The sequence below is a fragment of the Vipera berus genome (assembly GCF_964194415.1).
Source record: "Vipera berus genome assembly, chromosome: 9".
NCBI lineage: Eukaryota > Metazoa > Chordata > Lepidosauria > Squamata > Viperidae > Vipera > Vipera berus.
This window is the reverse complement of record NC_138212.1, coordinates 4,653,584-4,681,027: the sequence shown is the minus strand read 5'-3', so window position 1 is coordinate 4,681,027 and position 27,444 is coordinate 4,653,584. Positions and strand designations below refer to the sequence as shown.

At 44.1% G+C, this 27,444-nt stretch overlaps 2 protein-coding genes across 3 annotated transcripts; one reads left to right on the top strand and one right to left on the bottom strand.

Annotated features, from left to right (window-relative positions):
* Positions 1-1,598: 1,598 nt before the first annotated feature.
* On the bottom strand, positions 1,599-5,769 carry LOC308672431 (zinc finger protein 574-like). The gene is made up of 2 exons (XM_081335384.1): positions 5,682-5,769; positions 1,599-4,607 (listed from the first exon to the last, which is right to left on the bottom strand). The coding sequence occupies exon 2, from the start codon at positions 4,594-4,596 to the stop codon at positions 2,020-2,022; it is 2,577 nt and encodes an 858-aa protein (XP_081191510.1). The 5' UTR covers positions 4,597-4,607; positions 5,682-5,769; the 3' UTR covers positions 1,599-2,019.
* A 653-nt stretch (positions 5,770-6,422) lies between these two features.
* On the top strand, positions 6,423-17,541 carry DEDD2 (death effector domain containing 2). Of its 2 annotated transcripts, none has more exons than XM_081334782.1 (6): positions 6,423-6,568; positions 7,706-8,358; positions 8,698-8,808; positions 9,256-9,387; positions 15,376-15,771; positions 16,723-17,541. In XM_081334782.1, exons 2-5 carry the CDS (start codon positions 7,884-7,886, stop codon positions 15,747-15,749), a joined length of 1,092 nt encoding a protein of 363 aa, XP_081190908.1. In that variant the 5' UTR covers positions 6,423-6,568; positions 7,706-7,883; the 3' UTR covers positions 15,750-15,771; positions 16,723-17,541. The 2 variants fall into 2 exon arrangements, with proteins under 2 accessions (XP_081190908.1, XP_081190909.1); XM_081334783.1 differs by having other exon boundaries at positions 6,516-6,616.
* The last annotated feature ends 9,903 nt before the right edge of the window (positions 17,542-27,444 follow it).

Here is a 27,444-nt window from a genome sequence, read left to right as displayed (position 1 = left end):
ATGACCATTTTTCACACTTATGACCGTTGCAGCAACCTCGTGGTCACATCGATTTACATTTGGATGCTTGATAACCGACTCACACTTAATGACGGTTGCAGCGTCCCAGGGTCACGTGATCCCCTTTTGCGACCTTCTGACAAGCAAAGTCAATGGGGGAGCCAGATTCACTTAACAACCGCGTTGCTAATTTAACAACTGTAGTGGTTCACTTTAACAAATGTGGCAAGAAATGTCATAAAATGGGGGCAAAGCCCACTTCACAAATTTCTCACTTGCCAACGTAAGATTTTGGGCTCAATTGTGGTCCTAGGTTGAGGACTACCTGTACAGATCTCAGTGAGGGTGGAATTGTGGTTCAGTTTTGTACCATCCTGTTTTCATTGTTTACATTTGAACGTGCAGAGTTTTAGGGTTTTTTAACGTTCCTTAATGTTGGGATCAACGTTTTTGCTGCCCCAGGCATTTGTGGCTGAGTGTTTGGGGGCAGACAGAGCAAATTAGAGCTATGTATCAACCTTAGGCTCCAGCCACACGTTCCCTGTGTCAGTACTGGCTACTTGAAATGCCCTAAATTCTCCTATACAGAATTCAAGGTCATAAAAGAACGCTTAGACCGCGTGACCCAGCTCTACTTGGTTCAACGTGTATGAGTGGAGACACCAGTCTGAGCAGTGTCAGCTTGCTATTGAACTACACACGATTAAAAAAATAACCTTTAGCGTTAGCTGAGAATTTGTCAACTGGGCTGTAGCTTAAGTGCGTTCAATTAATATATCTGTTATGGCCCCAACCAGGTGGCATAAATTGCTTGGTTAGTTGTTACAGTGGGATTGTTCCACTGAATGGTGTTAGCTTTAATCCCTGCAGTTTCCATCTGCTTCGGTAAACTCTCTTGAGTTTTATATTCTAAAAAGGTAGTATCCTAACATGTTACTGACATGCCTGTTTGCTAGCAATTCCAGATTCTGCAAATGGCTGAGTGTTTTTAGTGAAGTCAGCCAGCATAGTTAAAAAGTTTAGTACACTGGATGAACTCAGATTGGGTGACATCGGTGATGTTAGTATGTTAGTATGTTGTTCAAATGCTGCAAATACAACACAAACTACCCAGGGAGATGAGATGCTCACTGCCATTGAAATCATTATTTCCTTTTCCCGTCACGCTAAAATGTTTTGGGCTGGAAAGTCATCATAAAAGTTCTTGAGTTTTAAAATGTGCACGTTCGTCAGTCCATCATGCACCAACCACCTAAAGATGGTAGTTTTTTTCCAATTTAAAAAAAAATGGAATTGGCCTTCAACTAGGAGTTACATATTAAAAGCAGAAATCCTGTACTTTTACTTGTTGCTCAGATGAGACAGTTTTAATAGCGCGGCTTGTTCTGCTAGGACTGCAGGCATAATAAAAACTGTCAAACTATCAAAGCCCAAAAGTATCCCCTTTCTTTTGCCTTAAGATGTAGCAATATTGTCATAAAATTGCAACTTTGACATAATAGTGGGTAACATTGTTTTCCTAAAAGCAAGGAAATAATTGTCAAACTATAGGACTGACTGTCCTAGATACTGTATCAAGCCATTCCTTAGAATCTCGATAATGAAACTGGGAGACCTTATGGAATATAACACATCTCTTTTAATTTACAATAAACACCTGGTTGTGGTCAAGATGAGTGGCCCAACTTCAATCCCTGCACACACACCCAAGACAAAAAAGGAACTGCCCAGAGAAAATCGCAAAACGAGGTCCATAAATTGCAGCTTAGGCCTCCATACGAAACTAAACGGGCTGACTAGCAACTTTTGGTGCTCTGAGACGCTTGCTGAAGCACCCTTGGAGCTCTGCTCCCTGCTGGCGTGTTCGGCCTTTGTTACACAGAAGAGTTAAAAGATGATTCAAACCTCTGCACCAAGGCAAAAATGCGGACACCGCCCTCGGGTGCCCCTTGTAATTCTAAATACGGGAAAAGATGGGAAATTCTCCTCCCTCGCGCAGCTTCTGTATTTCTGGGAAATTTACATCTCTAGATAGATCTCTATGGTCTCCATCATGGGGAGCGGCTCTGCACTCTCAATTATAGCAATTGTCTCCCCAAACTTGGTGCACATGATGGTTTGGGTGGACTGGCTGGAAGCTACAAGGGATTCAGAAGACTGCAGAGCATCTTGGCCGGCCGCCAGCGCTGTGTGCGTCTTGCGGTGGCTCCGCAAGTTCGAGACGGTCTTGAAAGTCTTGGAGCAGAGGGGACAAGGGTGCGGGCGCTCCCCAGTGTGGATCCGTCTGTGCTCAGCCAGGTGCATGGACTGCACAAAGGCCTTGCCACATTCTGGACAGCGATAGGGCCGCTCCCCGGTGTGCAGGCGTCTGTGTTCACGGAGGTGGGTGGCCTGTCGGAAAGCTTTGCCACAATCTGGGCAGAGGAACGGGCGTTCGCCTGTGTGCGTGCGCTGGTGCAGCTGCAGCCCGGAGGCCGCCACAAATGTCTTGCTGCAGGTAGGGCACTTGTGAGGGCGCAGGCCAGCATGGCGCTGCTGATGTCGGCTCAGTCCGCTAGGGGTGGTGAAGGCTTTCCCACAGAGTTGGCAGTTGTACGGACGCTGCCCCGAATGAACCAATTGGTGCAAGGTCAGCTTGGCCAACGATCCCATGTACTTGCCACAAGACGTGCAGAGGTACGACTGCTGGGGGCTCCCCGGCTCGCGTTGCCTGGCGCAGCGGTGTTCCTGCAGCTTGGAGGCCACCACAAAAAGAGCGCCGCAGTCTGGGCAGCTGTGAGGTTCATGCCCTGAGTGGCTAAGCCGGTGCAGTTCGAGGAGACGGTGGCGTGAAAAGGATTTGTCGCAGTCTGGACAAGGGAAAGGCAAGCACCCTTTGTGTACCATTCGATGCAAGGCCAATTGACGGGCTCGGAGAAACGCAGCCCCGCAGTCATCACACGAGTGGGACCCGTCTCCGTTAGGGGCCGTATGCAAAAGGCGATGCTGGCGAAGGTTAGAGGACTGAGTGAAGCGCTTGTCGCAGACCTGGCACTGGTAGGGCCGTTCTCCGGTGTGGGTTACGTGGTGCCGGGCCAGGTTAGCCTGGGAAACAAATGTCTTGCCACATTCGGAACACTGAAAGGGCCTCTCCCCCGTATGCGTCCGCAGGTGATTACGCACGTGCACCAGCTTCTTGAACTTCTTGCCACACGTGGGACATTTGTGCTTGCGCTCCAGCACATGCACGACTCGCTTATGCCGTACCATCCGGATATGGGTGGAGAACGCCTTTCCACACTGAGGGCACAGGAACCCACCCCTGGAGGCCTCGGCCGAGTTCCCTGGGGGAAGCAAGGAAGGGGCCGAGCCATTCCCGAGTGCTTCCCCCTCGCTGGGCATTGGCTCAGGAGGCTGGCTGGATGCAGGGTCTCCTCCGGCCCGTGTGGCTGGGACCCCACTCTTGCCCGCGTGTGTGCGTCGATGGTAAAGAAACTTGGTCATATTGCTGAAAGTCTTGCCGCAGTGACAACGGTGCAAGGGGTTGGCAGTGTGATTTTTGCGGTGCATAATTAAGGTCATCTCGGTGGAGAAGCCAAGTCCACAGTCCACACAGAGGTAGAGCGCTTCGCCTTTATGGATGCGCATGTGCTGTTCAAGAGATGCTGCCTTTTTGAAGATCTTGTTGCAATTTGGACACTCGTAGGTGCCATCCACGTGCACCCGCTGGTGAGCCAATAACCGCTTGGCTGTTGTGAAGCCACGCTGGCATTCTCCACATAGGAATTCCTCACTGCTCCCCACATGTTCTTGTTGGTGCTTTTGCAGCGCCTCCATTGTACCCAAAGCCTGCTTGCACTCAGGACAACAGAAAACCTGAGCAGGGGGAGGCACCGCTGTTGTTTCCTCAGAGCTTGGCATCGGGGACATGTAGGGGCTGGACGCTTCCTGTGTTGCCACCTCAGCTGGCTCCCCACTCTCTTTCTCGATTTCAGTAAAATGTTCACCCTGATGCTCCAGCAGCTCTTCTGGTGTTAAGAAAAGACAGGCACACTCTGAGCATTCATAAGGATGCATGGGGGGGACTGACTGTGGTGATGGTGGATGTAGTTCCTGCAAGGTTGGGGAGCAAGAGATCTGGGGAGGCTGAGGATTGGATATTTGGGAGGCAGAGGGAGGGGAGGGAGGCAGGTGAGAAGGTAAAATTGATGGAGAAGAGTTGGCTGAAGCCTCCTGTTTCTGGTGTGTCCGGCGGTGAGCTAGCCAGAGGCTCGTAGAAGGAAAAAGTTCATTACATTCATTGCATTGGTAGCGGATCTGCCCAGTGGTGGCTGGGAGAGATGAAGGGCGGGTTGGTACTTCCCTGGGATGCACTTCTTGGTGCGCTAACAGCTCATCAGGTGACCACAAGACACACCCACACTCCAGGCACTGATAGCGGCTGTCTTGTTGGGATTCTGCATCAGCAACAGTGGCAGTGGCTGCCATCTCACAGGACTCCCCTAAATGGCTCTGGTGGTGGAGCAGCACCCCCTCCAAAGTGTTGTAGAGAACCCCACACTCCGAACACATGTACTGATGCTGGAAAAACAAAGATGGAGCCGAGTCCTCTGCCATTATGATTACACCTGTGGGAAAGGGGGAGGGAGGGAGGACAGAGATTGTAGAGAGGAAGAAACAAACCTTAAGGCAAGCAACACTGCAAAAATGTTGAAAAAAAAACAATCACAGGAAGAACACATTAACCCACAAAGGAATGGCATTTCCAACCTAAAAAACAGGAACGGGACTGGATTTGCTAGAAAATGGTATCACTGTGTAAAAGGAAGCTACTGGAGATACTTTAGGGTTTTTTTTAAAAAAAACAACAAGCACACTGAAAACCCCGCTGCTGAGGGGGGCGGGCAAGGATGATGATGCTGATGATGAAGGACACATATGCCACCCTGAGCTCTTTGCCGAGGTGGAACCTCCATGGAAACTAACTAGTTACAGGGGTAGGCAACCTTGGCTCTTTTATGACTTGTGGACTTCAACTCCCAGAATTCCTGAGCCAGCATGGCTTAGCTTGGAAACGTCTGCCTTTCCCCTCAGCATGGCTGGCTCAGGAATTCTGGGAGTTGAAGTCCACGAGTCATAAAGCGGCCTAGGCCTAGGCCAGGGGTAGGCAACCTTGGCTCTTTAATGACTCGTGGACTTCAACTCCCAGAATTCCTGAGCCAGCCACGCTGAGGGAAAAGGGAGAGGTTTCCAAGCTGAGCCAGGCTGGCTCAGGAATTCTGGGAGTTGAAGTCCACGAGTCATTAAAGAGCCGGGCTTACCTACCGCTGAACTAGTAGGAAGCGATCTGCAAGCAGCATCTGAGGGGCAGAGAAGGGCGTCCCTGAGGAGGCCATTTCCAGCGCTTCCACGGCCCAAGGAGCTTCCCTCGACAGCCTCCTTCGCCCCCCACATGACAGACCGGCGCTAGAGTCGCGCCAAAGCCATACTTCGGGGTTGGCTGGCGGGAGGGCCTGCAGCGCCACACGCCTTCGCGTGCAGTTCAAAGGCGAACTCGGGCCGAGAGGGGAGAGCCTGACGGGCGCAGGCTGGCGAGACGGGCTCGCTGGTGCCGCCGGTCGGAGGGCGCGTGGCTCGGCTCTAAGGGAAGGAAGCCACCGGCGAGGGAATGGCTCCGGCGGTGGTAGGGGCGCCGCACTCACCCGGCCCGCTGGGCCGAACCCGCCGCCGCGGCCGCCACCAGCCGGCGTCCGCCCGGCCTCTCTCTGGCCGCTCCCTCGTCACGCAGGCCCCGCTCGGCCTAGGGTGCACCGCGCCCTCTCATTGCCTCCCCCACAACCCGAAGGGAGCCAATCGGAGACCTCGATACTGGAGAGGCGGGTCGGCGCGTAGGATTTTTTTGTGACGTTCCAGCCCTTCCTTCAGGAGAGAAGGGAGAACGAAGCTCGAGAGGCCCGGCCAATGAGCAACGCAGCCTGAGGGGAGATGGGCGGGCACGGCCGCTCATTAGCCCCGCCCCGTCACGAGGATGAAGACCTGGGCTTCGCTCCCCCTCCCCCTCCGTCTTTTGTGTATCTGGGCGTAGCGCCCGCCTCCGCATATTCTGGAAGCGGCTTACGCAACCAGCGCCGTTTCCTTGACGCCACTTTACGTAAACAGTGCTTCGCCGTTAGAGCATAAAGGCGGCAGTGTTGCCTTTTTCGCCTCGGGTCAGTGACTCGCTGTTTATTCACCCAAATTACGGCGCGGTAAGGCCGACTCCGATCAGGGGGCGGCGACGGTGCGGCAGCCGCTGTTGTTGAATGACTAACCCCGCCCCGCACGCGGGTCACGGGGACAGTAGCGAGCTGCCACGTGAACGGGGAAACAAGACGCAGCGAGCGACAACCGCCTAGTCTGCCAAGGGACGGCCAGGCGCATGCGCGGGAGAGGCCGCCTCTACGCCTAGTCGGGACGAGGGAAGAGACAAACAGCCTTGGAGCGCGTGCGCGGTCAGGTGCCTCCCTGTGGCGAGCGCAGGCGCAGATGAGTCGAAGGTGCCAGAAAGAGCGAAACGGCGACGGTGACGGCTGCGGCGACGGGAGATCCGGTGAGGGGCCAATTTAATTCGTGCCAAAGTAGGGACGGTCAGGAAAAGGTGGGAAATGGCACCGGGATTTCGAGAGGGAGGGAGGTGCGGGCGCCGATAAAGAAGGAAAGCGGGGAGGAGGCGGTAGTTATGAGGTATTTGAGGGAGAGGCGATTGAGGGGGTGGCCTCCGGCCAGAAAAAAAGCCCCGGGGGTGGCTGCGCGGGGAATAAAAGGAAGAAATGGAGAGGAGCGAAACGTCAAAACCTGCCGTGGAAGGAGAAAAGCCTCCCTGCGACACGAGAGGGGGGGAGGGCTTGTCTGGGTCGAGGAAGCGGGGGAGGGATGCCAAAACAGGTGAAATGAGCCATGGGGGCGGGGCCTCCGACGGAAAGACGACCGCCGCCCCTCCCCTTCTGCGGGCGGGGCTCCCTGTCCCTGCAGGGGCGGGGTTTTCGGCCGGGGGGGGGGTGTTCGGCCTGTACCGCTGGGGAGCGGGAGGCGGCGCTGCGCCAAGCGGGGTCGTCCACACCTCGGATGGTTGTGCTGGTCCTTGTGACGAGCGGCGGGGGCGGGAGGAGAGGGGGGGGGAGGAGGAGGGGCAGGGAAGGCCCGCGGCCGCCCTCGTGTGGTGTACCCGTGTCTCGCAAGACTGTCGGAAAGGCGCCTGCTCGGCCATGAAACAGCATTTTGCTGGTCCGTAGGACAATTCGAGAAAAGGTTCGTCGCTGGCTTTTGCTGGGGAATCGGAAGCAGATTTATCCTCTCTGGCCTGTTTCTCTCCCCCCCCCTTTTAGCCTTGTTAGAAGCCAGTTTGTATAAAGACGCCAGGATAGAAGCCGCGAGACTATTGAGTTCTTGTCTTGCCTGAGGCAGCAAGACAGCTGGGTGTCTTTTATGTTAGTCACACTCTCTGTCCTAGGAAAGAGTTAATGGCAAATCGCTTCTGGGGGAAAAAATGGTTACCAAGAAAACGGAAAGGGCTTGCCCAAGTAGTCACCAGGAGTCAACACTTGACTCACAGGCACCTGCATGCAAGTGTACGTACACATACAGGCTTGTAGTATTAATGATGTCAATCTGTATGGCTATTGTTCTCTTAATTGGGGTAAAATGGAAGATTTGATCTGATCCAGTAACTCCCATTTCTCTTTTACAGATACTTGCGTGGTGAAACTGGAATCTGAAAGGATCTTCCTTCAAGGCTCCAGATCAGTTTCTGTATTTTCTTAATTTAACTTGACAAGAGACTTCTCTTTCCATCTGTTTTCAGAGTACAGCATATCCATTCAGTCCTAGCTTATAGTCTTTAAACTTCCTAGGATTAGTGTTTTTACATGGCTGACATGAGAAGGCAACTTTTTGCCCACATTTGGGAAGAGGAAGAATGCCTTGAATACTATGGGATGATTTCCCTTCATCAGATGTTTGAAGTGATTGGTTCTCAGCTCACAGAGAATGATGTGGAAGTGCTCTCATTCCTTCTGGATGAGACACAGCCCTGGACTCATCCATTGGATCCTGCCCTTTGGACTGTGGTGGCAGCAGAAGAAGGTGGTTCTGAGCGTACCTCACCAGCATTAGAAAATTGGAAGAGGAGAAATCAGTGTCAGTGTAATTTGGGCAGGAACGATGGCAACCTTGAGGCAGTTGCAGAGAAATGGCATCCAAAGAATGGTGTCCAACTTCTCCTGGAGCTGGAGAGGAGAGGCAAATGTGATGAAACCAACTTTGTGCGGCTTTTACAGCTCCTGAGGGTGCTAACAAGGCATGATCTATTACCATATGTTACCCTGAAAAGGCAGCGTACAGGTACTGGATTGGAACAATAGAAAAATGTAACATTTCATTGTTGACTGAATCTCACAAAGTAACAGTTTCTTTTCTTAGTGGATATTTAGCCCTAGGTCATTTCCACCTATCCTCTAGCAGTTTTACTTAATAGTAGGATAAATGTTAAAGTGGGTGAATAGTTATGACAATTTTAGATACTGAATAATTTTTTGCATATGTTATTTTGAATATAAGAACATTAGCAGAACTGATAATTCAAGCTGATTTGACCAACTGGTGGTGTTTCCTTGCAGACTCTTCCAGTTGAAGTACTGCCTAATTACGGTAGTATAACTTTCAAAGCTCTTTTAATTCTAGTTTCTCCTGAGAGATACACCTATGGACCATCTGTTCTGTCAGCAGACCAACAAATGGACAACTGTCTGAATTCAGCCTCTTCAGAGCCTAGACATGATCAGTGGGAGACAGGTGTGTGAACTGTACAATCTGAAAAGAGAATAATATTCTGTGTTCTGATACATCTTAACTGTATTGATTACAGATGCTGAGCTTTTATAAGAGTCAGGATATTAATACTAAGCAATATAGTCCTGTGCCTAATAAAAGATCCATTTTAAATTAACATTTTTTCAAATTATCAGCAATTGCTACCTACCCAGTATTTGACATCCTTGGAATTCTGGATGTAGAATGGCAGATTTATGTAACATGAGATTTACTTTTAGCAAGCCCCACACCCGCTAGCACTGACATTACCTAGTTTGGGTAACGAAAGATCTGCAAGCAAACAACCAAGCTCGGAGAGCGCCAAGGACTTCACAATTCAATCCTGAGCTACAGAGATTCTCTTCTATTTATTACTAGGCTAATGGGGAGCACCAGTAATAGCTTGTATCATCCCCCTTCTTTCTCTAGGCTCCAATTCGAGCAAAAGGAAGCGAGTAAGCAGAGGTCGATCTAAGGCGGCTACTCTTTGTAGACGGCGGGGAGCTAAAGCGGCTTCTGCCCCAAAGCAGGAGATTCCAGCTCCCACCAAAGTGACTTGTGGTAGGTGTCTGCCTAGCATGTGCTGTGTTCTTGGGATGCACTTGATCTAGATTTTTTTTTTTTTTGAAAACCCATGAAACCACTCTAAAACACATTAGCAACTTTGGTTTCTATTAAGGGTCATTCATTCTATTTCTCTCTTTGATTAGAATCACAAGGGAGTAGAGTTGGTTGGGGGAAGGAAAAAAAAAAGATGCAGCTGCTGAATTACAGAGGCTGTCTTGTGTAGGTAGCCTGACGTTTGGCTTACAACATTAAGCGCATTTAAACCTGATGTTAAGACTTGGTTCCACTAAGCGAGAATGGGAGTTCCCCCCTCCCCCCCCCCTTTGAGAGAGGGTGGGAATTCTCCAACCTTCTTCACAGAATTTGTCTTCAGTTCCCTGTGTAATTTGGTAATGGACAACTATTTTTTCATTACTATCAAAGCAATCAAATTTATACTCAATAAAATATACACCCCAGCTTCATAACAAAATTTTCTTGGGCATCTTGTGTAACAACAAATTTGATGAATGCCTTCCATAACATCAGCTTTGGGGAGATTTATTTCAGTACACTGAAGTGTTTTATATGCTGGTCTTGAAGAGAGTATCTTAATGAAACTGATGATGATCTCTGTGTTGAGCTGGAGAAGTACAAAATAACCTGGCTCCACTTTTGTTTAATAATTTTAGATGAAAAAGCGCATCAAATTCTGGTGAAAGCATTAATTCCAACTGAAAGACTTCTGGGCTCAGAATGGAAAGATTTAAAGGGCCTTTTTTACATTTAGATAACCATTAAAAACTTGAGGATAAACCGAGTTTCTTTTGAAGCTACTTTTTTCCCTACCAAGTCATCAGGAAAATAATCATTCTTGCAAGGAGTTCATACATACCACAGGATCACTGTGAGATGGTAGTAATAAAACTCATGAGTGATTTAAGCTATTATTGAATAGCTCTATTGATGCTGCCTAGTTTCTTCTGATTTTTTTAAGAAGTTTATCCTCCTGCCTTGGTTGGTAGTAGTCATCTGTTCAATTACACTTTGCTGAAATCAGCAGTACGTATCTAAATCATAAACTAAAGCCGCACAGAAAGATGCCCTTCAGATTTTTGGCTTGGTTTCCACCTCTGCGTAAGTGCCTGTCTCTTAAGACCAGCATATTTTACTCCTTTGAATCATTTGAGGCTATTTCAGATACTATATGTCTTTCTTATTAGCAGAGGACTCTGCATAAGAAAACTGTGAAATCTGCCGGTGGACCATTGTCTATGACAAACCACATAATGTGTTTACAGTTTCCTTATCTGGAAGTGCGTTCCACCTGCATAGTTTGTAGCACCCTCACTCAGCCAAGGCGCTGGCAGATGATCCCTGCAGAACTCTCTTGTGCTATTGTCAGTGCAGTACAAATGAAAGAAAAGTGAATGCACAAAAAACACTTTTGTCTTACCATCTGACCAATTTACAGGCCATGGGTTCTAATGAAGAATGTTCAAAAATAATACAATGAGTGTCAAAACTGCAACTTCAAGGTGCAGCTAAGGCTCCTGCCGGGTAGGTGCAAGGATCAAACTGTAAGCTCCATTCAACACCTAGACTGTTGCCTGTATTCTTTGTAACTTTACCTTGCTTCACGGGGGCAGAATTTTAAGATTCATGTTATCCAGGCAGCTGCTTCTGAAATGAGCTCTGCTATTCCCTTTCTGAGTTGCAAATCTAAACCTGGGAGTCTTAATACCCATTTTCCTTTCTAGTGCGCTATAGTACTGTAGGCTATCTCAGCTTCTAAGAGCAATACCATAATGAAGAAAAATCCATGCAAACTCCCGAATGAACTTTTTTTTGTTGCTGCTTGATTTCTGCCAATTCTTTCTCAATCCACCATTTAAATTCCAGGTTACTAAGCAAAAGTTGATGATAAAGAGACTCTGTCTCACTTGTGCACTCTCCTCACAGAATGGTCTCGCAAAGGTAAATGAATCCATGCACCCGAATTTCCACCAGTACTTTGTGAAAAGCAAATTTGTATTTTATGATGTCTGCTGGGTTACTATTTCTAGGGGAAACAAACATAGGTTGCCCAGCCTGCATGCCAGCCTCTCAAACAGCCACTTCATAAAGGCATGTTGACTGTTTTGAATGCCCAAAGGGGACAGGGCTGCGCTGTCAGCTCCGGGGCTTATGATACTGGGTAGAGCTGCTCCAGACGGGCACTGTGGGGACCTTGTGCCCCAAACCTCCAGCAGGGCCTGATGCAAAGGTGAGCAACTATGGTAACTGGGCAACTCTGGACTTCAGTCCCCAGAATTCCTGAGTCAGCCATGCTGGCTCAGGAATTCTGGAAGTTGAAGTCCATAGAGCATATAGTTGCCATAGTTGCTCACCCTTGATCTGGGATAGTACAGTTGTGAGGGATTTGCCCTTTGGGAGTTGCCATTTGATATGTCAGTCCATTGAAAGCCTCCCTATCAATTGATCTTAATTTTGCATATAATTATTGCTGCAGATATCAGACCATTATAAATGGTGTGGGGTTCTTGGGGGCTCCTTTTTAAAAATCTCTTCGTTTGGGGTGGAAATATGCCCTTAAATTCTTCACATCAGTGTGCTTGGGCAGTTCCTTTTGGTTAGCCAACATTTATTACTGGTATATGCATTTATAATTGTTAATATTCCTGAAATCATTCACCATTGTCACTAGTTAGTATTTCCCAGTTCCAGTAAATATAATAATAACGGGTGGTGTGTCACTTGGTCCTCAGTAATAAACCCACAGGTAATCCTCAACTTACAATCATTTGCTTAGTGACTGAGGTTACAACAACACTGAAAAAGTATTTTAAAATCAGTCCCTGCACTTAACAACTGTCAAGCAGTTGCAGCAGCTGGAGCTTGACAGCGAGACATTGCCATGGTCACATGATCAAAATTCAGGCACTTAGCAACTAGCACAGATTTAGGACAGTTGCAGCATCCAAGGATCATGTGATCACCCTTTGCAACCTTCCCAGCTGGCTTCCAATAAGCAAGGTCAATGGGGGAAGCTGGATTTGCTTAACAGTTGCATGATTCTTTTAACAAGTTTAGTGATTGACTTAACAAATGCGGCAAAGAGCTCGTAAAACTGGGCACAACTCACTTAACCACCTTGCTTAACAACAGAAATTCTGGCCCCCACTTGTGGTTGCAAGTTGAGGACTACCTGTTAATGACCTTGTAGAGAAACATCTGTATTCAGTCTGGTATATGCAGCAGACGTTAGCTGACGTTCTTTACGCCGTTTGTTGTGTTCTTTTACAATATTGAATCTCAGAATGATTTCTTGATGTTACCATGTGCTAAAAGTCTTGAACCATGTTTCTCTCGGTCCACAGTTGAAATCCATCCCTGGAAAAGCATAAGTATTGGCCCAGGCAAGCGGGCCAAGTACCAGACACTGGTAAAAATACCCAAACAAGTTTTAAAGCAAAAACTAAGCGTGTCCCACTTGATTATTTCACCTGCCTCTTCAGCGCTTCTTCTATGTTAGAAGCGAACCTGCAACTGGACCCTGCAGCACTCTTACACAAGCTGTGAGGGACACAGCCTTGGACTTTGGGACTTGTGGCCTTCTGCGCAGTGGAGGCCTTTGTCTGTGGTTTCATTGTCTGTAATGGTTTTTTGTTGGCCTGTAAATATTTAATTTTTGTTTTGGGGAGGGGGCAGCATAATATATACATTATTATTAATTTATTATAAATAAATCAAATAAAGATGATATCTGATTCAGGATCTGTAGGTCCCAACATGTCTAGGAAACTGAGAATTTTAAAGGTCTCTGGTTCTTGTTGGGTCATCTGATCTTGGTTTGTAATCTTTTTAATAGTGTTGAACACACGCTAATGGGGTTGCATGGATACTGAGGTGACAGGCCTCCTTCTCTGAAACCATCCTACTTGAGTGATAATGGACCTGGAGGCTTTTCCTTCATTCTTGCTACTGTGACTCAAACTTGAGAAAAGACATTGGCAGAAGCCTGTGCAGTATCTGGCTCAGAGACAAGTTTTTCAAGTTTGTCTTTACTTCTACATAATAACCACAGTGGGATTATTTCACTGGGACTGGGGACTGGAAATGATGGGGCGGGTGGATGTGGTAGTGTTTGCGCTGCCTCAGCTGGTGGTTTTGCCCATGAGTTTAGTGTTTTAATTCAGTGCAGCTGTTCAGAGCTTGCATTACTGCTGGCTGTGGAAAATGGTTGAACTAACTCCCACAGTCTAGGAGTCATTTATGCAGAAGACTTTCCCCACATAGGCAGAGCCTGTAATTTGATATGCTTCCTGCCTGTTTGGAAATAAAAGCTGGGATTCTTTCATACGGTCTAATTCTCATGGTATCCTGGGGGGAAAAAGAGGCTAAAACCATTCAAGTGCATTGTAACTGTGATTCAAGGATTGCCAGTATGTTAACGCCAACTCTGACAGCTGCCTCATGAAGTACTCCAGAACGTTGTTGATATTAGAAACTGGGTGAACTGTTCAGATGAAATCATGTGCCGAATCATGGATGCAAAAAAGTCTGTATTTTAAGCTGTACAGTGCAAAGGGAGATTTCAGCTTACATGTATTTAGTCAGCAATTGGGTGGGAAGCTGTATACAGAACCCTCAAGTGGTTTCCAGTGGCCCAGCAGCTAAAGTCCTTTAAGGTGCTGCCTTATCAAGGCAACTGGGTGTGGAGTGTATGGACTAGCAGTCTTTTGGTACAATGATCGTAAATGTGGGTAGAAAGAAGCCGATTCCAGTAGAAACTCATGCAGGTCTTACATGTGTTTAAATTTTGCTGCTTGCTGACTGCCATTGGATTAAAAAAAACCAATTAATGCTGTGGGCCACTGTTGAATGCAGTTTGTTGCACAGCTTTGCTGTTGCCCATCTGGGGAAGAAAAGGATTCTGAAGGTCCCACTGCTTGAGGGCTCCCAGCTACTGAAAAGCTTCTTGTAGCTTGACGGTGTGGGTGGGTGTGGGCTCCAGGCCGTCGTGCAAAATTACTGGAAAAGGGCTGTGACTGCACTTTGAGTTAATGCTTCTACAGGTGATGACCACAAGACACAGAGAAATTAAAGCTGACGGCCTTGTTGAGCGTATGTAATGCACCACCTGCCTCATTTTTCTTAAACGTATCTTACTCTGTATTCGTTCCATTTATCCCTCCCTTTTGAACCTTTTTAACACGTTCAGCTACAATGCTGATAATAATATTGGGGGTGACTGGACAAAACCGACCTGTTCTTTTGCTTCCACAGTCCACAGTTAGAGCTGAACTTTGCTAATTATTGAGGCATCTGCACCTGAGTAGTAAACCTGTCTAGCAGCATGTCAGTGTGTTCAGAATATAAATAGCAAGGCTCTATGCAGAACAGTTACTTCGTTTGAGTTCAGACTCTTCAAATCAGCCAATAGATTAGGTTGACCTTGCCTTACATCCCATTAATTCAAGTGGTTTTAGACGTATAAGTTAACTTAAAGTGATGACTTCCATTGACTGAAAACTTATGTACATCATATTAGGACACATGCTGATGGCCGATAGCAGGCATAGATGGTAATGGCGGAGGATATGCTACACTAAGGGATTTGTTCTTTTGCTCCTCTGGGTAGGAATTGAGGCTGAATGTGTGTTCATATTGGAGAGTAGGGAGGTCGAAAATGGAGCCTAACAGATAAAGTATAAATGAAGTTCAGCTCTAACTTTGTGCCAAAAGAACACCTAAAAATTAGTGGAAATGCCCCTTGCTGAAGCTGACTCCTTCAGGTCCCTGAATTTTGGGGGAACCCTGAATGGGCTTGTGCTTCAGCTTGGTTGGTCGTTATGCTCAGGACTATTGTAAGCCTGACCCTAGAATACCGCTGCATGACTGTGTGTTTGTCTTCTTGCTCTGTTTGTGACCGACAGCTCTAATGGCCCTCTTTTTCTTTCTTCCCCCTCCTTCTCTTTCTCTTTCGTGTGTTCTTCTCAGACATCCGGCTTCGTGTTCGGGCAGAATATTGTGAGCACGAGCCTGTCTTGCGTCAGAATGTCATGTCCAATAAGCAGAACCATTTGGAGCGTCAGTTTGATGTGTTTGGGCAGTCGAATACTATCCTGAAATCCCGCGACCTGGGCTCCATCATCTGTGACATCAAGTTCTCAGAGCTGTCCTACCTGGATGCCTTTTGGAGTGACTATATGAACGGCTCGCTGCTCGAGGCATTGAAGGGCGTTTTCATCACAGACTCTCTCAAAGAAGCTGTGGGCCAGGAAGCTATTCGTCTGCTGGTCAATGTGGATGAGGATGATTACGAGGAGGGCCGGCGTTTGTTACTGGAAAATGTTAGTCCCCAGGTGTGGTAACAGCAACAGCTAGGTAACATAGGTATGTTCCTTCCAAACTAATTGGTGGCGGTATGTTGGGAGCTCTCATTTTTCAGACCTTGACTTACTCCATTGAATCAGCTCTACAGATAAGGAGAGCAACAGAGACACTCAGCGCTTCAGAAAATTTGGGCTGGCCTTTATCTGCAAAGAGCCTAACTAATAAATGAAGCTGTTTTTTTAAATATATATATATATATATATATATATATATATATATATATACAGAACCATAATCTCATGTCGTTTTTGTCTTGATGTTACGGCCTTCGGTCTCCCAGAACAAGGTAGTCTCATGACATACTGCTGAATATGTAGACAATGCACACTTCCCTGACTAGTGGAAATACCCAATAGATAATTTATTGAAGTGTTTCTGTTTAGAATATATATAGGTAGTCCTCGACTTACAACTATTCATTTAGCAACTGTTCAAAGTAACAATGGCACTGGAAAAAAAGTGACTTTACAACTGATCTTTCCACTTAACCACAGCATCACCGTGGTCACATGATCAGAATTTGAGCGCTTGGCAACTAGTATGTGTTTACGAGTTGAATCATTTGAGGTCATGTGGTCGCTATTTGTGACCCACCCAGGGGGGCTTCTTGCAAGCAAAGTCAATGGGGAAAGTTGGATTTGCTTAACGACTGCATGATTTGCTTAACAAAAAAGGTCATAAAATTGGGCACAACTCACTTAACGACCACCTTAGCAACTGCTTAGCAACAAAAATTCTGCTCCCAATTGTATTCATACGTCAAGGGCTACCTGTAGTACAAGATAAAAATAATTGGCACTAGAAAAATAGACGAGCATAACTAGATCCCAGAGATGTCATGAGATAATCTGAGGCTTAAAGACTGTCTTCTAAAGAAATACAGTGAGCACTGCTTGAGAATAAGCTAAATATCAAGTTAGACCTCTGCTTTAACCATCTCTTTTTTCACAGGGTACTTCCTTTTTACTACTTGATTATTGTTGGATATAGACTTCAGGGGGAAAAAAGACATTAGAAAATCATCATTCCATCATGCGACAGGGCTGGATCTTGGCAGCGACGGGATTCCCAGGAATCAATTGTGCCACAGAAGCATTGAAAGAACAAGCCAAGAATGATTTTGATGGACATTAGATGTAGCAGAATACGAACAAAGGCAATAATTCAGCCTGGATTCCTCTCATTTGGAGCATATGGAAAATCTTTGTGAGGGATAATTTATCTGCTAATGAAGCATTGAAGGGCCTTGACACTCTTTCAGCCTGACTTGTGTATGTCATGCTTGCTACCTGTATTTGTCATTTTTGTGTGTGCTCTTGCAACACCAGAGAGTAATTTTGCAAAGTAGCAGGTACACTTTGTCAAAAGATGGCAGAAGAGCAGGCTGCTTTAACTACTTTTTCTTGGAAGAAAAACCTTCCACACTGTCAAAGGTGGTGCTGGGGTGGATTTCTTCCCTTTTATGAAAAAATACAACCTAGCCCCATGTTGCAAGGGTTGATCATAAGGGTGGAAGCTTGAGTCACTTTTCTAAGGACACACTTCAATTCTGTGGTTGTTTGTATATACTATAAATAATAGACTTTAAAAATATAAAAAGGTTTGGATTGTATTTCTGGTTAAGGAAGCTGCTAAATTGCAGCTGGAAGAGCCAGAAATATGTAATTTAAAAAAAATGTATTTTTTTTTACCAAAAAGAACCATTTTTGGACAAAATTCTTAATGTATTGTATTTGAAAGTGACAATATTAATAAAGAAGATAATTTGCAGCTGCCTTTAATTCCTAACAAGAGCTGGCCTACTGGCATAGAGTCCAGCCTTTCAAACCTACATTCCTGTAATTTTTCAGGTGTTCTAAAATGGATTAGTCTTTAGGGTACGTTAAAAGATGCTGCTGAATATTTGGTGGTCAGAGAAGATAGGCCTAAACCGTTCCTGTGAGAACTGGAGTAAAAAAGTCTTTTAATAGGAACCTGAGTAATGGAAAGGCATGATCCAAACTAGTAGGTGCGCCATGTCTTTCCCCGTGATTTTAGGTTGTACCTTCAATAAATGAAATACATCAATGCAGAGATGGCGAGGGTTGGAAATGAGGTGGCGGGTGTCTGGAAGCATCTTGACGCATACACTACATCCTCTTCCCAATCCCACTTCAAACCACACAAAGTTGTTGGCGAATAGAGTTTTAGTGCCAAACCTTTACAGATGTATTTATCTGCTTTCTCTAGCTGTCGTCTGAACAAATGACTGGGTGGTGTACATCATAAAAACAAAACCCTTAAAACAACACAAAATAAATAGATAAATAGTCACTGAGTGAAACTATTGCTGTAGATGTTAATATAGCCCAGAAACGGGGCTTTAACACACTGAGGAATCCAGGCCTGGGCACATAACCAGGTCTTCACAGCTTTATGGAAAGCCAACAGGATTGTCTGATGTCTGAAGGCAGAATGTTTCTGAACCAAGAGTAGAGAAGGTGGATATTTACAGGATAATCAAAGCCATACCTGTGGCCAAAAGTTCAGATTATGCAACTCTAGTTTGTGGCACATGTGGTTTCCCCTAATTTAGTAATGAACCCAGCCCAAAGCGGCTTGCTTAAAGCAGGATTAAGCGAAGCAAACTATGGATTAATTTAATAATAATAATTTAATAATTTGATTTCTATACCGCCCTTCTCCCGAAGGACTCAGGGCGGTGAACAGGGCAATACACAATAAAAATTAAGTGTGATGACTGAGCCAAGGTACTGAATTTGTTTTCCACCTTTATGAACACATTCAGAGCCAGTGTAATGTGTGAAGGTGCTGGCCTAGAAACCAGAAGGCTGTGAGTTCTAGTTCTTCCTTGGACATGAATGACTGCTGGGTGACCTTGGACCAATCACCAAGAGATGGTGAGTTCTAGTTTCACCTTAGGTGTGAAAGGTGGCTGGGTGACTGGGCCAATCATTCCCTCAGCCCAACCCACCTCATGAGGCTGTTTTGGAGAAAATGGGAGGAGGAAGGAGTATTGTTATGTTCCCCATCTTGAGTCATTTATAAAAATAATGAAGAATAAAAATAAAATTCAAAGGCAGATTGGCTACCCTTGGCATTATCCATGCTGAACAATAATGCCTCTTTTAGCCCACCCTGCACAAACAGGCCAGCTTTGCCATTGGACTAGAACTCCCATGATGGCCACCCACGAGGAAGGTTTGGAGGCAGCATTGAGAAGTAAAGAAATACAGAGATGGCCTTTGGGAAAAAAAATTCAATAGCCATTATGCAAATAATCCCCTTCACCTGAGGAAAAGACTCAGTATTGCCCTGCCTTGAGTCTCTTTTAATATCATGTATTCATTCTTATTTTATTTGTTGACTTTATTTTGCTGCCTATCTTGACGTGGGGCTACTCTAGGTGGTTGTTTGGGTTCAGCTTGTTTTTCCCCTCAGGCAACCATTTTGTGATGGTGGTGGAGGCATCAATGGCTGTTAACAGTTCCAGAGGGTTCCATTGCCATCAAAAAAAAAGAAAAAAAAGCCAATTTGATGCAGCTAGTAAGGTGCTGGCCTAGAAACCAGGTGACTGTGAGTTCTAGTCCTGCATTTAGGCATGAAAAACTGGCTGGGGGAGTTTGGGCTGGTCTCTCTTAGCCCCCAACCCACCTCACAGGGTAGTTGTTGTGGGGGGAAAAGCAGAAGGAAGGATTAGGAGGTATGTTCGCTGCCTTGAGTTGTGTATGGAAAAAAGGCGGGAAAAATCTTGAAGGAGGAGCAAAAGGAGGAGAATATAATATCCATGTGGTTTTTCTTTCAGGTATTTTATTTTATTTTTTAATGACATATCCAACACACCTTCCTCCTGTTTCCTCACAACAACAACCTTGTGAGGTGGGTTGGACTGAAGAGCGACTGGCCCAAAGTCACCCAGTGGCTTTCATGCCTAAGACGGGACTTGAACCCACTGTCTTCCACTTTTATTCTAGACCAAACTGGCTTTTACTATTTAAACTACTGCTGCAAATTTAAGGGGTCAGGCTGGAGTTTGTGTCCCCCACTGCTTTCTTCCTTTTTAATGGAGGCATCTTTTAAAAGTGCAAGCCCAGCACGAAGGACTCGTATTTTAATAATAGTAAACAGGTAGTCCTGAACCTATGACCACATAAGCACCAGAACTTCCTTTGTCAAATGAGTTGTGCCCGATTTTACAACTTCTTTTGCCACAGCAGAATCACTGTAGTTGTTGAATAATGCTATCGTTAAGCAAATCCAGGTTCCCCACTGACTTTGCTTGTCAGAAGCCAGTTGGAAATTGACCCTGGGATGCTGCAACTGTCGTAGATACATAGCAGTTGCCAAGGGCCTGAATTTTGATTGTGTAAATGTGGGGATGCTACAGTGGTTGTAACTGTGAGGACCGGTTGTAAAGTCATTTGTTTCCGTACCATTGTATGTTTGAATGGTCACTAAATAATATAGAATAATAGAGTTGGAAGGGGTCTTGGAGGTTTTCTAGTTCAACCCCGATTGAGCAAGAGACCCTATACCATTCTGGCTAGGGCTGTCCAATCTCTTCTTAAAAACCTTCAGTGAATGGTTTATAAGTCAAGGATACCTGTAATAATAATGATGTAAGCATTTTGGTTGAAAAGCAAGATTAAAAAAAATAATACTGCTGCCTCATGCAAGATTCTAGCCATTACAAACCTTAGGCCATTTCCATTGCAATTCCTACATTCATTCGTTTTCGTAAATTCTGCAGAACTACAAGTGAAAGAATGTGAAGAAATATAGTGCTAGGACAATTTTTCCCCAGATCATCAGTGTTTTTGTTAGCTCCTGGATGTAAAATTATGGGGGGCATCCGCTTTGCTTTGGTAAGTAATTGAGAATAAGGCTTTCACGTTTTACTATTGTGTGGTTAGAAAAAAAAGGGGGGGATGGATTTGCACAACATACTTAGTTCAAACATAATTCACTCTTGTTTGCTCTCGTGGTTGTGTGGGGAAAAATGATCTTGTTATGTGCATATTAAATACAAACACTGTGCCATATTGTGCTATATCGCACGTGGCTTCATTCCTCTATGATGTTTCAGTTAAGTCTGTCATATTAGCTAGACTTAGCCAAAGTTAGGGGGAAAAAAGAGCAGAGGCTGAATACATCCTTCTGTTTGATGGAATTTCTATTTCAGCCTAGCAATTTTAATTGCCTCGCTTCTTTGTTTCTCTAATGAAAAGCTTTGTAAAGTAAATTTTAGTTTAAGAAAGCCTTTCTCTCTTACTTTCTTTCTTTTTCTTTCTTTCTTTCTTTTCTTTCTGACTTGGGTAGAAACAAAAGCAGCTGAAATATAATAACACTTCGTCAAGCCCTTAATACCAAGTAAGACACATTTCCGCACACATACAAATGCAGACATAAAAAATATAAAAGAAGAAATAGGGGCAGCCCAATTGCCATTGAACTATAAAAGTTTGCCTAAATATTATTCTTGCAAAAAGTTCAGTAACAAAGGCGCTGGGTGTACATTGGGGAAGGTGGCATGAGGGGAGTTACAAAACATTGGGGTGACCACAGGGAAGGGTTGCCTTCTGGTCATGAAGCAAAATAAAATAACTGTGTGCGTATGACTGACTTATAGGTAATGTTTTTATAGGAATGTTTCACCCTTTCGTATTCATTGAAAATCTTTTTCTTTCTTTCTCTCTTAATTTCTCTTATCATTTTTTGTCTCTCAAGTTCTCGTAGTTCTCCAGACAGCTCTATAATTCATTTTGTCCAATCTTTTTTTCTTGTCCTCAGACTTATTTTGCAATCTTGAAATGTAGGTTATCTTTTCCATGTCCAATATTTCCAGCAAGTTTTTCTCTGCCTGGGTTAACTCATAATTCCTTCCATTGTTGGGTTCCATCTTTAAATCTCTTTCCTCTGGTTTATTTTCAGTTGTCTGCTTTATTTGATCACTCTCTCTTTTTATTTTCTGAGAGGGTTTTTTTTGTGAGGTTAAATTGAAGATGTGTTCATTTATATTTTCAAAGTTGTTTTTAATTTTCTCCTGGTTTGAAGTCATTGTCATTTGTATTAGTTGCAACATAGCATACATTTCCTCCTGGAAAGTATTTGTTTTTCCTTGATATGTTCTTTCTGCAGATCTCTGAAGTTCCATGATAGCCAAAAATCAAAGTTTTCCTTTCTCTGCAAACAGCTTTACAGCCACAGTTCAATAAGTATTTATAATCCAGGAAGATCAGTTTCCCCCCCCCCTAAGGTTTATAGTTCTTGCTTTGTAGATTTTTTATAGTTCTTGCTTTGCCAAAAATGTTTTCTTTTCTTTGTTGAAGCTGTTCTATGTTTAGTTAAAACACTGAAGGTCACAAAAATAGATTATCTTTTTCTGGCCTTTCTTCCAATTCCTGTATCAGAGCAAGTACAATTGTATATTTTCATCCACCACTAGATGTCAGCACCAGTTCATTTTTCAGTTTTCAAAACAAGCAATTACTTTCTTCTGTTTTCATCAATAATCTTTTGAAAAAGAAAATCTTAACTAATTCCACCAATTTCAAACTTATCTAGATTTAAGTCTTATATTCATTTCATTTCAATGTATTTCTGTCCCCCATAAAAATTTAATTCACCACTTCCGTCTATGAGAGAGTGGAGGAAAAGTCCCCGTCCATGTCACTTTTGGAGGATTTTTGTTTCTTGTTTTTTTTTCCCCCAGGAAATCAATTATCAAGTAGAAGAGAGAGAATATTCTTACCCAGTTCCACATTCTTTACGCTCAAGCTTAAATTAGTGCTTTTTGGCTTCGGCTGCTTGTAGCTTGGGCTAGACTCTGGAGTGAAGCTAGCCTTCTGTTTCTGGAGGCCTTTCTCTGGATGACCGGATCGACCGCCGTCTCTCCACGGTCAGCGGGGCACCCCTCCTTTGTTGCCACTCCAGGGTGAGTTTAGGCCCATTTAGGGTCCCCCAAAAGAAAAAAAAATAGCCATAGGGTGCGGAGCCCTGTGATCCCTTGGCTGCTGCGCTACTGCACAAAACCGGAAGCCCAGATGTGTCTGGTTTTAATTCTACTCCAAGTTAGGGCAATAATGGCGGTAATATTTAATTTTTTAAAAAAATGTATACCATCAAAACAGACTTTCCTGCAGCGGTTTACAAAGCATTTTAAACATGCTTTTAAATGAAAGAAAGTTCTGTAGAACCTCAACCTAAAAATACAGTCTACAAATGAACAGTTAGGCAGTGCAAATAAAAAAAACAAACAGAAAACAGACTATTGCAATTTAATTTAAAAATAACAGCACAATTGTTCACGTTAAACCAAATAAGCAATAAAAGACCTGGGAGATTAAATATATAGTTGCTATTGAAAATATCATGAACTAGGTGTGCTTCACTGGGACAGAAAGAATTTTTCCTGCATTTCCTTCCTTAACTACCATATCCCCTTGACGTTGAGCTAATTGTCAAAGTGACCACTAGATGGCTCCACTAACCTGTGACTGACTTGTACCCAACCTCTGTCTATATTCAGTTTCTTTTCCTTTTGAAAAGTCCTGCATATTGAGTGCGTTTCCTAGGCTGATTACAGTATCACTGATAAATATTGTGTATTTCTTTGAATGCACCTGCCATTCTGTTGCAATCTCATCATTGCATCCTATATTCTGTTGGAAAGTCACTATTCAGTTGTTCCCAACTTGATCAAGGAAGAATGTAAATTAAATTAATAATTCATATTCAAAGGTCCCAGGGTCACGTGATCACCATTTGCAATCTTCCAAGGTAGCCTCTGATAACTAAAGTTAATGATGGGGGCGGGGGAGGGGAGCCAGATTTGCTTATCAAGTCACTGAGTCATTTAACAATTGCAGTGATTCCGGTAACAATCATGGCGGAAAAGGTCATAAAATCAGGCACAGCTCACTTAACAACCGCTTTGCTTAGCAACAGAAATTTTAGTTCTCAATTGTGCTTGCAAATAAAGGACTACTTATAGGTGTTTTGTGACTGGTGTTGCCCATTTGGGCTAGTTTCCCATGTCAGCCATTTTGTGAATGTGCCTACACCACACTGTCCAAATTCTAAATCTACCCATCCCCAGGTGTTTATCTCTGGATTATTTACCTATAAGCCCCAACCAGTTTGGCCGCCTGAAGTTTTCCAAGCTGGGGAAAGCTATTTTAGAGCATAATTATAAATTTAGAAGCAAAGACCATCAATTATTATACTAATATAACTGAGTGTGTGAGGTCCTAGTACATTCCTACAGTACTGCATCCAGTTTTGGTCACCACACTATAAAAAAGATGTTGACACTCTAGAAAGAGTGCAGAGAAGAGCAACAAAGATGATTAGGAGACTGGAGGCTAAAACATATGAAGAACAGTTGCAAGAATTGGGCATGGCTAGTTTAGTGAAGAGAAGGATCAGGGGTGACATGATATTTGAGGGGCTGTCCAATATTCCAATATTTGAGGATCTGTCACAGAGAGGAGGGGGGTCAACCTATTTTCCAAAACACCTGAAGGCCAGACAAGGAACGATGGATGAAAACTGATCAAGGAGAGATTCAACCTAGAAATAAGGAGAAATTTTCTGACAGTGAGAACAATCAACCAATGAAACAGATTGCCTTCGGAAGTTGTGGGAGCTTCATCACTAGAGGCTTTCAAGAAGAGACTGGACAGCCACTTGTCTGAAATGGTATAGTGTCTCCTGCTTGAGCAGGGGAGGGGTTAGACTAGATGACCTACAAGGTCCCTTCCAACTCTATTAAGAATACAGCATTGCCTGTTTAATGCTTTTCGCTCCATGGAGCTCCTACTCCTTGTGTCTACTGACTGCATAAAGGAATCCTTGTGAAAGAACCTAGTAGCTCTGGCAATGGTGAAGTGTGCCTGGTTTACAGAAAAGCCGAAATTTTACAAAGCACTTCATTTCCTCCTGTTTAATGGCTTGGAGGTGAGAAAGCTTGCAAGATCAACCCCCATGCTCGGCCTTTTGCATGTAATTTGCAAATAAGTCATCTGGGGCTTGTTCTGCAGCAAGGGCGCACAGAACGGTCTCCTCTTTCATTGATTTTGAAGAGGGAATTATTGGTTCCTTCCTAGGAAACCCTTTTTTCCCTAAGCTTATCTTTAGATGCTGTTAATCTACAGGCTACCACATTTACAGCTTACCCATGGCAAAAGAAGAATCTTCCTCTGTCGTTTTTCTTTTTCTGTTAAACTCGAGTGCTTTAACATTTAACCTGGTTAACAGTTTGGATTACTTCAAAGGCTTGTTCACATATGAAATCTTTTCTGAGCTAATGCGAGAGGCATGGCTGATGCTTAGTCTGTGCTTAAAGGCATTTATTTTTCCTCTCCTCCAATTTGGATCAGAGCCATAGTACTATAGAGGTGTGTCTTTCCTTCCCTTGCTTGTTCTTCTTTTGACTATGCCTTCCATAACAGTACAGATAGTCCTCAACTTACGACCACAACTGAGCTCAAAATTTCAGTTGCTAAGCAAGACAGTTCTTAAGTACATCATGCCTGATTTTATGACCTTCTTTGTCACAGTTTCTAAGTGAAACACTACATTTGTAAAGTTAATAACATATTTAATTTATGACTATTGTTGGTTGTTATATTTTGATTGTATCTTATGATTTATGTTTTTATCACTTGGTTGCTTGTATGTATACTGAGAGTTTATGCACCAGAAACAAATTTCTTGTGTGTCCAATCACATTTGGCCAGTGAAGAATATTCTATTCTATTCTCTTCTCGTCTCGTCTTCAATCCATTATTCTATTCTATTCTATTCTATTCTATTCTATTCTATTCTATTCTATTCTATTCTATTCTATTCTATTCTATTCTATTCTATTCTATTCTATTCTATTCTATTCTATTCTATTCTATTCTATTCTAGTCCAGTCCAGTCCAGTCCAGTCCAGTCTTATTTTCTATTCTATTCTATTCTATTTTAGTTTAGTCTAGTCTAGTCTAGTCTGTTAAGTGAATCTGGCTTCCCCATTGACTTTGCTTGTCAGAAGGTTGCAAAAGGTGATCACATGACCCCAGGACACTGCAACCATCATAAATACAGGCCAGTTCCCAAGCATCCAAGTTTTCATAACATGACCATGAGGATGCTGCAACAGTCTTAAGTGTGAAAAATAGCCATAAGGTTGACTCAGCCTTCCATCCTTCCGAGGTAGGTAAAATGAGGACCCAGATTGTTGGGGGCAATAAGCTGACTTTGTAATAATGCCGCTTGGGGGTGTGTGTGAAAGCCCTAATAAGCAGGCATATACCTAGAATGAAGGCTACTGCTAAGCTTGTAAGCCGCCCTGAGTCTTCGGAGAAGGGCGGGATATAAATGGAATTTTTTTTTAAAAGTCGCTTTTTCCAGTGCCATTGTAACTTCAAATAGTCACAAATCTGAATTTTGATCACATGACCACGGAGATACTGCAACAGTCGTAAGTGAGAAACGGTCATAAGTCATTTTTTTTTAGTGCCAGGTTCAAAATTAAATTGTAACTTTGAACGACCACTAAACAAAGTATTGTAAGTTTGTCCTGACTTGCTTATTCCATAGAGCTCAGTTCCTAGCAAGCAGCTGATGAAAAACGAAATATACTTTATATACATGTATACCTCTTGCCTTTCATATATTCTTATACCTTGCAAGGCCTTTTGTGGTTTTGCAAACTTACCTGTTCTGTGCCTTCCTCACCTTTCATTTTCCTCTTCCCCTCTATTCAAATATTTTGCATTGAGCTTCAGTCCTTTACATTTTGGGCTGGACCAGAAAGACCCAGGACACTTCCATGTATGGCCAAGCGTGAAACATCTGCACGTTTTCAAGGAATTGATTTTGAACCTGGCATTCCCAAATCTTTTGGCAAGAGGGCGCCACTGGCCTTGATAGAAATTGCTTGCCCGTTTCGACAGCAAGCTTATCTTGATCTTAATTCATGCGTTCCTGTCCTGCATCCTTGTGAAATGGTGGTAGAGCAGGAGAAGGAAACCACGCTGAGGTTTGCAGCAACTGGTAGTGCTGAAGGCCAGTTTATCTCCTTAAAAGGTACCTCAAGTTCTCCAGAGGGAGAGGAAGCAGAGAGATAGATTTGGCTTTCTTAGAAAGCCATTTTGATGGTTGAATTTGGGCCTACCACAGGCCGAATGTTCTGGAAGGGACTATCCAGTCAGTTATTGAGCAAGGAAAGGCTATGGAAATTAGGAGAAAAAAAAATCAGCCTATCCAAATCTATCTATTTCTGGGCTATTAAAAGGCCATTCAGGTTGGAGAACAAAAGTTGTAGAATGCTAATTAGCAACAAAAATCTACTTATTTTTCCCCCCAGAAAATATTTAAACAAATAAACAGCAAATCTCTAAACCAGTTATGGGTTAACTACATTTTTATGATTATACCTATGTATATGCACACACAATGGCAATTAGTATTTTAATGCTTGTAATATTATTTTTCCACGTTATTTGGTGCAACCATCCTGGAATGATGTGGGATTTCCAGTGATCTTATCTGCTGTCCAAGCCTCCAACTTTTGCAGCTTCCCCTTGTAAGTCCCTGTGGCTGGTGGTTCACCCAAAGCTCAGCTCTAAGTTCAAGGAAACTATGAATTTAATCAAAAGGAAGTAATTATCTTTTGCTAGGATG

Excerpts from the sequence above, each read along its gene's own strand:
- LOC308672431 (XM_081335384.1), bottom strand. The coding sequence starts at position 4,596 with ATGGCAGAGGACTCGGCTCCATCTTTGTTTTTCCAGCATCAGTACATG.
- DEDD2 (XM_081334782.1), top strand. The coding sequence starts at position 7,884 with ATGGCTGACATGAGAAGGCAACTTTTTGCCCACATTTGGGAAGAGGAA. Across the intron at positions 8,809-9,255 it reads ACATGATCAGTGGGAGACAG|GCTCCAATTCGAGCAAAAGG; the intron begins GTGTGTGAACTG and ends TTCTTTCTCTAG. Across the intron at positions 9,388-15,375 it reads TCCCACCAAAGTGACTTGTG|ACATCCGGCTTCGTGTTCGG; the intron begins GTAGGTGTCTGC and ends TGTTCTTCTCAG.